The 10108-nt window shown below is 39.1% G+C and overlaps 1 protein-coding gene across 2 annotated transcripts; it reads right to left on the bottom strand.

Annotated features, from left to right (window-relative positions):
- Positions 1-323: 323 nt before the first annotated feature.
- rnf2 (ring finger protein 2) lies at positions 324-9316 on the bottom strand. 2 transcript variants are annotated; one of them, XM_088927164.1, is made up of 7 exons: positions 8882-9316; positions 7540-7636; positions 7110-7270; positions 4731-4946; positions 4104-4376; positions 3524-3695; positions 324-2844 (listed from the first exon to the last, which is right to left on the bottom strand). In XM_088927164.1, the coding sequence occupies exons 2-7, from the start codon at positions 7624-7626 to the stop codon at positions 2743-2745; spliced, it is 1011 nt and encodes a 336-aa protein (XP_088783290.1). In that variant the 5' UTR covers positions 7627-7636; positions 8882-9316; the 3' UTR covers positions 324-2742. The 2 variants fall into 2 exon arrangements, with proteins under 2 accessions (XP_088783290.1, XP_088783291.1); XM_088927165.1 differs by having other exon boundaries at positions 7540-7688; positions 8882-8959.
- Between the last annotated feature and the right edge of the window lie 792 nt (positions 9317-10108).

Raw genomic sequence — 10108 nt, 5'->3', positions numbered from 1 at the left:
GTATTCTCCACAAGCACCCTGGCTGGACTGATGAATGAAACTACAACACAGTGGCACTTGAATCTTATTTGGCATACAGATCTGAAAATACATATTATACATGTTCCAAGTATTAATTCTAAACCTTCCACTGGACTGATTTACATTTTAAATAGTCCACATTGTATTCTTATACAGTTATTGCCAGTTGACATGATGCTGTAATTGGCAGTTCTTTCAGTTGGCTTATTCATTTGACCATTAAAAGGGAAGTGCCTTCTACGTTTTCAGCATTTTTCTCCTTAAGATTTTACAATCTTCAGCAAAGAAATAAGGCCATTTCAGTGATAGTCTCCAGCTTTAATGGTCTACATACCTCGAGTTGGAGACAAACATCCTTTTTTTAAAAGGGGAACTGCAGTCCCAATTTCTCAGACCAGTTATTACATCTTGGTAACAAAATATACAAAGTTTTAAAATTTAGAATTAAGCACAAAATCATGAACTTTGTGAAAGTGTTGCAAGTTGCCATGTTTTTGCAAATCCCTGGTCTCGCCCCTGGTGAGTTTCCACAAATCGTGGTGGAAATTTAGTCTATTTTTTTCATATAAATTGGAGGTTTTAAAAGTTACTGTGTACATTTTACAACATATAAAAACAGCGTTGCTGTTTCCCTTAAATTGAATTTTAAGGCTGTGCTTGTGATCCCATACTCCAGTGCAAAGGCTGCTGAACTAAATTCCTCCATCTGTTCACAATTTGCTCAGCAGTACCGAGATAAAGATTTTCAGGGAAGACAGACAAGGATGTAGCAATAAACAAACTGGAGAAAATCATTGCCATTCAGTAAAACTGTACTCTGATTGAATGTGGGGAACTCACTCACCACAGATTAAACAATCTATGCATTATTGAATCTTAATGCCATATAATGGGACCCCTGCCTTTTTATTTTTACAAACAGGACAACAAACTAAGGTCCTGAGTACTTCATCATTGAAAATCTCACAAAACTTCTCAAGATATGCCCTGGTAAAATTCTATTTCAGTCTTATACAATCTGGCCCACCTGAAGTTTACCCTTATTTCATGAAAGTAATTTAGCACATTTTCTCTGCTTTATAGTGGGGCTCCTAGCTTATCACTGGGTGCTGCACTACAGTGTTGGATATAAGTCCTCCCCAGTGTGTTAAATGCTTTAGGAGCCTTTGGGATGAGAAGAGCTATATAAATTCAAGGAGTTATAACTAGTACCCTTGTAACTAAGGTCTAAAAACATTTTTGAATGGGTTTTGAAAAACCCTTAAAGACATGATTTTCTTAAGTTCACATTCAAAGCAAAGAAGAGACGTAAAGCAGAAATGTACAACAGTTGCAGAATTACTGTTACATGTCACCACAACAATCCCACTGGCATGCTCCTCATTTTCGCTGTAAAGAAGACCACATAAGGAAAGCAGAGAATTCATTCATACAGTATATATATTTTTTTAATTTTTTCAAACAGATAATGCAGTTCAACCTTTTCAAACAACATCAAATTTAAAACCTGGTAACTATGTTTCATGTAAAAGATGCCTTCAACCCCCCAAAAATAATAACATGCTTCAAAGATATTCAGGTCTTCAGTAGGCTTTAACTTTGCACTCTTAAGATTTTCAGAGGGATGATCTTAAGGAAGCCAGTTTCATTCCCCACCATTAAAGCTGAAACCAGGTCAAAAAAAAAATTTGGAAAAAGAACGACCATCTCTAAATTTGTTAGGATCTCACATTTAATATCAGCAATATTGCTTTGTCTTCTGTACTCGGGCGTTTTGCCAAACTGTACTTAATTTTCTTTGACATTTGTAAATACTGCAGCTGGGGAGCAGGTCAGTTTCTGGGAGGAGGTTAACAACAATTTAACCACAAGCCCTTAAAAATCCAAGTGAAGGTCAGTCTGGCAAACCTTTGAGTACTGGCACCTCAAGAAAAGCACACAGGTGAAAAAAAGGTTTCTAAGGACTGGCCGATCTGTAAGAAAGTAAAACATTGTACGTCTGCATTTTTTGATTAACAATGCGTATTGATCCTTAATGTTTTCCATTTTATTAATAAGCCCTTCATACTTATCTGTAATGTTAACATGAAAAGCCTCTTTACAAATTCATGTTTAGAAATTAATAAATGCACGTAAGCATATTTTCAGTTATAAACGACACTTAATATTATCTGCAAATTCTTTACAAACTGATTATTTTGTTGATGTACACTCACATTGGGTAACATTTTGTACTCACTTGTGGAGCTCTATTACTATTAATGTGGAAGTGCATTTAAAACTAAAGAACCCTTTATGCAAAGGGTTGTGGGAGTATTGAACTAGCAAGCCAGCCATGTTGTTGAAGCCAATGCCCTGGCTTATTTCAAGAAATGGCTTGACAACATTCTTGAATCAATTTAGCTACTACTAAATGGGCAAGAGAAGCCAAATGTCCTCCTTTGTGACCTGCTTGTAACCATTTTCAAGTTCTTAAGGAGCCTTTTTCCTTCTTTCATACAGAAAAGAGTGTATGGTTTGAACAGAAAAATGGTATATACTTGTATTTATGGGGATTACAAATTACTCATTAGCACCCCCCTCCCTACATCCATAAAAAAAGACTGTAAAAAACAAAAAAGCAGCAAAAAAGTGATTCAGAAACATCTGCTTCTGAAACTAGTTAATCCAATAGAGAAATGACAGAGGATGAAGATTCAGTCCGTTGCACAAGTCCCTCTTTTATTTGTGCTCCTTGGTAGGTGCAAAGTAGAGCTCCATTGGTTTGTTAACTTTCCAGTATTTCTCACTCACCAGCTCTAAGGAGAAGGACCCATTCAGAACCTGGTAAGGAGCCAAGAAAGACGGTGTAAACCTTTCAGAATAAACTCAAAGTTACTCAGCTGGAGATTCTCCAAGAAAATGTTTATCCCTCCATCCCTACATGCTTACTATATCACATCTACTTGTCCCTCACTTAGTAACGCTCAATGTAGAACAGCTTTCGATTATAAACTGTGCCAACTAGCTGTCCCTCCCAAAAACGTAGTATACTGACCCTGCAGTGAAATCTAGCACATTGTTCCATAAACTGCATAGATGCAGCAAAATACTAACAACCCCAAAATGCAGCGCACACTTCAGAATTTCAAAAGGCTAGCAATTTAAAGCCTAGAATACATTTAAGGTGGAAATATTTTCCCAGATTGCATCACAAGAGAAAAGTGTCCCCCTGTCTCAGCAACCCGCTGAAGGAAATGACTGTGCCAAGAAATGCACAGCTTTTGTAAGCAATATTCTGTCCTCATTCCCATACCCTTCCTATCACATGACTTTTCCACGCTCGTTACTTTTTAGATGGCTTTGCTGTTCATTCTAAAGATAAATTCCAAAAGAACATCTTTGGGAGTAAATGCGCAATAAGAAAAATGTTAAAATAGTTTTAAAACCGCCCATGCTCATGGAATAGACAAAGTTGTCATCTTGAAAAATGCAGATTTCTGTCCCACTAGGTTGTACGTACTGTGAACTGGCTGTTGGCCGTGGGGATGTAGATGGTATACTGCTTCTCACTGGCAGCTTCCACATTGATGGGATTGGCATCACCATTCTTCCGAAGTTCTTCTAGGGCTAATCTTACAGCCAGGTATTTAGAAAGGTGGTCAACTGTGGCATTTCCTGAAGTCTTAATGTACCTGGGCACAAACCCAATACAGCCAAGTTACACACACAGGTAGAGAGACACATTATTTCTCTATCAAGATAAGAGTGCTCAAGACATAGACAAAAAAACATGCGATGGATTTACAAGGTCTATTTATTATCGGCACAGCTAAAAGAGATCCCAGACACTAATAAGCCTTAAATAAGACCGATCACTATAAAAAGCAAGCACTGAAATATAATCTCTTTTATAATTAATAGGAAGGGATCAAGAAAGTTCCATCTCCAACTAAAAACATATTTAATTGAAAAGATTCTCTTCAGTGATAGTCAGGGTTTTGATTTTCCATTTGCTACACTCTCTATTCATTTGTTGTCAGCTCCCAGCAAGTCCCAGTTAAAGAAGTCCCACAAAATACAGGCTGACAGAGGAAACCCACCTTGTCTGTGCAGCATCGTCTTTCTCCATCAACATGGGGTGAGGCCGAAACACCAGTTCAATCTCGCTGGCCCCATCCAGGGCCATGTCCCCTGCCCCGTTCTCGTTGGCGTTGTCCATGTCGAGCCCAGAGTCGTCAGACGTCTTGGTGCGTTTGATGCTGGGCCCTGCCTCTTGGTTACTGTGCACAGAGGCATTGCTGCAATGGGAGCTGTCGCCATTGTCCTCTGCACCGCTGCCATTCTCAATCTGGTGCTTCTTCCCCCTTTGAAGCCTGCAGGAGAGAGAAGCGAAGGTTATTGTCCCTTAACACCTGTCGCTGTTAACTTAAACTTTAATAGGGCGAACCTCAATGAGACCTTAATATACACAACTGTACAGCAGCCACTACATCCAAGAACATCTGGTAAGTGGATCCCATTGCAGTGTTACAGTTTATCCACTCCGAATTCTATCTAAGATTGTATGCTCTGCAAAGTGTAAAATACCTAGTTGTTACCAGTCAATTAAATCTCACACGTCCCAGAATCTGCAAATGCTAGCGTCAAACAGATCCTTTTACTTCTGCACTCCGGATAGTGGGGGAAGAGATTTATGAAGAACATGCAGAGTGAACATCAGATCTCACCGGTTAAGGGCCTGGATCTTCAAGCCCTCCTCAATGCTGTGGCTCAGAGCCTGCTGGTTGTTGTGTTTGCTGATGCGGGCGAGAACTCGCTCCTGGTGGGCCTCGTATTCATCCCTGCTGGGGTAGATCTTGCTGATCAAGGCGTCAAAGTTCGGGTCTGGCCGAAGCGATCGCTTGGACACCAGTTTCTTACGGCAAGTTGGACATTCTTTGTTCCTAAGAGACAGAAGTGACACATTAGTTAACAGTCTAGATAAAATGCCTCACGTGCAATATGTGCAGCTGCACATGTACCATGAAAATCATCTCATTTATAAAAATATCTAGGAAAACCACACACTGTCTTCACTTTGAAAACAGTCAACGCATCTTTCATACTGCCACCCATTTAGAAACTATGAACATGAATCAAGCTCCATAAATAGGTAATGAATCAGCCAAGGATGATTCAATATAACAGGTCATTTTTGGGGGAAAATGCCTGGTCCAGAAATTAAGGCATAAAAGCTAGGTAGACACATACATATTACAATACTATGCTCTGTTTAAGAAGAAAAAAAAAAGAAAATCTATTAGGTTGAAATATCCAGGGGGAAAACGGCATTATGGTTCTAATTCTTTTCATTAAGCACTCATTAAGCTAATGAGGGTGAGTAGCAGGCATATAGAGTTGTCAGCTATTTTTTTTCACATTATTTCCACTTTTTGTAGTACTTTCAACCCATTATGTTTGGATCAAGATCTGCAATTAAAAGCAGAAAAAAATGTGAGGGCAGAGAATCAGTGTGTATGTTAAAATAAGGTGTGAAGGTTAGAGACTGTCTTGTTGATATAGGTTACAGGTCTTGTTGCCCTTGATCAGATGATTTTTTTAAGTTATGTGCAAAGGATCAGTAGCATCAGTTATTACTAATAACCCAATCACACCTTTCAATATCTATCGCAGGTTAACAATGATGCTGTCAGAAACACAATGAATGAGCCATGTTTTAGAGTAGTTCACAACCCTGGATCGCAATGAGATTTAAAGATTATGCGTTTTGTCTCTTGTTACATGGGAGCTAATCTTAATGGTTTCAATACTGCAGAGTGTCTACCTAGCCACACAACAGACAGAATGAAGGTAGACTTCAATTCTGGAAAATTGCTCTGTTGTTTTGAAATACCTGTATCTCAAGACAAGCCACAAAACTGTTGATGTGCTTTTAAGGTTACAAGCAGGGTCCACTCTTGCTTCAGACGCCCCATACAAATAAAGAACTTAACCAATATTAACACCACTAGTCACTTCTGACCAGGATTCCCCAAGCAGAGGTGAATTATAGGAAGAGTGCCACATGGGAGAATGTGAACATAAGTCAGCAAGGGAACAGTTTGTTGAAATATCAGGTGCCTGCAGGAATGTAGAGACATCAGCGTGTGATGTGCCTTGCTTTATGCTCACTCTCCAGTAAGGTACCATGGAAACTGATGCATGACAAAGGATGAATAGCTCCGACAGGTGGGTGTGTAGAAGAATGGTTAGAGGTCCTACTTCTCCCAACAGAGGCTGGTGCTGGAAAGCCAAGTCATACAGTATATAACTGACGACTGAAAACTGGGTGTATATACACACACATACACATTTCCACACTTTAATAAATACAACCCAGAAGACAGTTGGTTGCAGATATTTACCCTACCCATAACGAATGACTGTTTGTCAGCGTAGTTATCTCAAAATATACTATCTACTCAGAAGAACATAGGTAATGATACATGCAAGAGGTCATTCGATCCATCCGATAGTACCGTAGCTTACTGATCTGACGAACTGAACAAATTCAGCCGTTTCTTGAAAGAAGCACAAGTATCGGCTACAACCCTACGGCCAGCTAGCTTGTTCTATATCCTCTCAACCCTCTGGATAAAGGCGAGCCTCCTATTCTCAATTTTAAAAGCACTTCCACGTACTTTCCAGTAGTGTCTTCTGGTTCAGTTTCACCGTTCATTCCAAAGAAGTACACTGCGCCAACTCTGTCAATGCTTTTGAGGATTCTGAACACCTACTGTACGTCAAGTCCCCACGCTCGGTTTCCTGTTCAGCTCATTTTGTAACGCATTGATTCAAACATTCAGCTGGACGTTTCAGCTCAGTGGTGCTAGAAACTTAGTGCTGGTTTCCACAGTTACAGCAACCGAACAGACTCGATAAAACCCACAGTATTCTGAAAGTGAGAAGAGAATGCTTTCTCCCTTACACTTACAGAGGGAAAGTGAACTGCCTGGGAAGTAGTCACAGACGATTTAACAAGCATGGTGGTAAGCATCAGAAAAGGTGTTTTTTTTATTTTTAATTCAGAATCTACTTCCATTCCACTTTTACTTCGAGGCACATACCCACTGCGGAGTGCTGTGATGATGCAGTCGGCACAGAAGCGATGTAGGCACTCCTTGGTCGTCATGGTGTTCTTCAGCATGTCCAAGCAGATGGGGCACATCAGCTCGCTGTGCAGACTCCTTGGAGAGACCGCGATCTCAAGCCCGTCTGTGATCGCTTCCTGCGGGCAAAACCATACCACGCAGGTAGGTTTATAATAAGAAGGTAAGTTGCCACATTAAAAGCATTACTTTAGAAACAGCAAGTGCTTTTTAATCTAACAAGAAAGATAACTTCTTAGCTACTGTAATTCCTTCACTAACTGAATGCAAATATGTACAAACTTACATTCTTAATTTATAAGGTCAAACCTGAGGGAAGGAATGTATATTTCATTAATCTGAAGACAAAAAATTCCTGTTACAAAAAAGCCAGCGCTGGCTGTCTTACCTGTGGAGTCCTCTGCAGTTCGTACAGGCTGAGTTCCCAGGTCTTACTGAGAGGCTGAACGCCATTGGTCTGCACTGTCTGAGTCATTCTTTCAAAACTGGAGACAAGGACAACAGTGTTTCTTGGCAAAACTGGAGGACGGCCTGCTTCTGTTTTGACATGAGAGCTCACCTTGAGAGAAGCCTTAAAAGCATGACGAACTGTTATCTGCTAAACTCGTTTCAAGTGTGATTTTTCTAACAGTTAAGTGCTTTATGGCGAAATGAATACCTCAATGTGTCTACAAATGACCATAGGAAAAGAACTCGCTTCGTCATTTTGTTATACCTTTAGAGCATCTGCAGATAATACAGCTTGTCATTTTACCTGTTTGCCTTACATTAGTACTTTTATGCATTCTCCAAGAACAAGGAAAAAAGCTTAATTGATGTGAAAATCAAATGTGCGGATTCCACTGCGCACTAATCGTATTCGATTTTACAAGCTTTGCTACCTACTGGCAGCGTGCTTACCATTCTAAATTTGGTCAGCTCACGTTTAACAAGACATTTAATAATTTACTATCTGCAGTAACAGACACGTGTAGCACCTAAGCTACAGTATAACCTTAGTCCTCCGTTTCACACCTAACAAAAATTACTGAGATAAAATAATAACAGGAAACCAATGGGTGTTAATGAGTACCCCCACCTTAAAAACGAATACAGAGAATATTTTAGAGCCTAATTCAAGAAAAAAAGAGGAGGATGTGTGTACTGTTATGTAGGTTAGCAGTTCACAATCAGCAATGCATCCTTGTGAATTCGCCGTTTTGAATAGGAAGACAACTGAAACATCAAAGTGTCTGCACAACTAAAGGTTGTTCAGTGAGAAAAGGGTGCTTTAAACATCAGTAGAAGCTGGAATTACTCATTTCTACACCTGCCATGATTTCAGACAACGCTCAATTACAGTTCTTAATATCCTTTGTTAGTGGCTGACAATTTACTACCAGCAACATCGCGTAAACGAAACAATACGCTGGTTCGCAAATGGCAGTTTCGCTTTAACAAGCATTGCTGATGTTGCATATACACGTAAACATCGACGATAAAAAAAAATAAATTTCAACCTCTTTTATTGTATTTCAAAATGCGTTATACGACGACATAGCTCTCTAAAACCTGTAGTAACGTTGAAACGGCTAAGCCAGTATCTACATGGGTAGGTAACATCAAACCGAAGAGCATGTTATGATTGTGCATTTATCGTTTTCTTCGTACGTTATAACATTAATCCAACCCTATGCAAATGCAAAACCGAACACACCAAATTACTGCTTCGTACTCGTCTGTGTACTTACATTTCAGTGTTTTGAATACACAGCACTTCCAAATGCTCTCTTCTTAAATCTCAATATGGCGAGCTACGGCTCCGCAATGGAGTTTGGGAAACGTAGGGAAATAAATATTCATTACCACACAACACCACACGAGAAAAAAAATAGAAATTATCTATAAATGCAAACACCTATTACTGAAGGCTTATTGTTCACCCGTCCTTAAGAAATTTGAAAATTACCATATTTCTGTACTACAGACTACAGACGTCAACTTAGCAATTAAACAAACATACAGGTAAACTGAAATCATGTTGCAGTAGGGCAAGACTGTGGGTGGTACCTTTTATCGCCAGTTTGCCTCTGATATTCGGATACTAGTACTGTAGTGCAGTTTATCAATTTCTGTGCTATCTATTGCTGGCCCACGAAAATGTGATTTTCGTGAAAAAGATTTTCGTGAAACGTCATCTTCACTTAGAAGCCATAATGAGAAACAGCGCGGGAGTTTTGAACTGTGCCTGCCAAATTTCGATTTCACAAAATACTGTATATAAGAAGGAGAACATAAATAAAAAAAAATGAAGACACATACAGATTACTGTGCATATATAGGCATTAGCTGAAGAACACAGTGTGTCTGAATTGAATTCATATGAACTGCAACCTCAATATTCAAGACAGTCCCGTTATATTTATACCTGCTTTGTACATTAGAGCAGAAATAGTATGCAAGAGTATTTATTTTAATAAAAGCCCAAACGCTTATTAAACGCGATTTAAATACAGGCAACCACGACTCCTTCCTTCGTATTAATCATAACGGGAAGAGTGAGATTTATTTTTTGACGTACTATTTTATGTCTTCTGGTAATAACCCTATATTGACATCGAGTGGACATAATTATACTACGATTCCTGAAATCAAATTACTGTCGAGCATTTTATTAATTTTTGGTTAATAAATAATTCTTCTTATACCGATGGAAGAGAAATTAAACAATATGTTAGTAGGAGATTCAGTCAAATCAAGAGTCTTTCAAGTTTTCTAAAAATCAAGAAGTCCGAACAACTGCTGAACTCTACACTACTTTAAATAGTTTCACTCGCAGTTCAAATAAAATAGGCTCAAACAAAAAATAGCAGCTGTTTTGAAAGGCGTGAACTGAAGCAGGACCACACGAAATGAAGAAAAAAAAAAACCGAAACTGACACGAAAGGCACAAATCTTAGCAGGAGGCGCTGCAGTGT

The sequence above is a fragment of the Atractosteus spatula genome, chromosome 11, assembly GCF_055471065.1.
Source record: "Atractosteus spatula isolate fAtrSpa1 chromosome 11, fAtrSpa1.hap1, whole genome shotgun sequence".
In the NCBI taxonomy this organism is placed as follows: Eukaryota; Metazoa; Chordata; class Actinopteri; order Semionotiformes; family Lepisosteidae; genus Atractosteus; species Atractosteus spatula.
The sequence above is the reverse complement of the archived record's forward strand: the minus strand, read 5'-3'. Positions and strand labels throughout refer to the sequence as shown.

What these genes read in the sequence shown, in the direction of transcription:
- rnf2 (XM_088927164.1), bottom strand. Translation starts at nt 7,626, where the DNA reads ATGACTCAGACAGTGCAGACCAATGGCGTTCAGCCTCTCAGTAAGACC. An exon ending in AACTGCAGAGGACTCCACAG is followed by an intron (nt 7,271 to 7,539) that starts GTAAGACAGCCA and finishes TTTTGCCCGCAG; the next exon opens with GAAGCGATCACAGACGGGCT. An exon ending in AAGATCCAGGCCCTTAACCG is followed by an intron (nt 4,377 to 4,730) that starts GTGAGATCTGAT and finishes TCTCTCCTGCAG; the next exon opens with GCTTCAAAGGGGGAAGAAGC.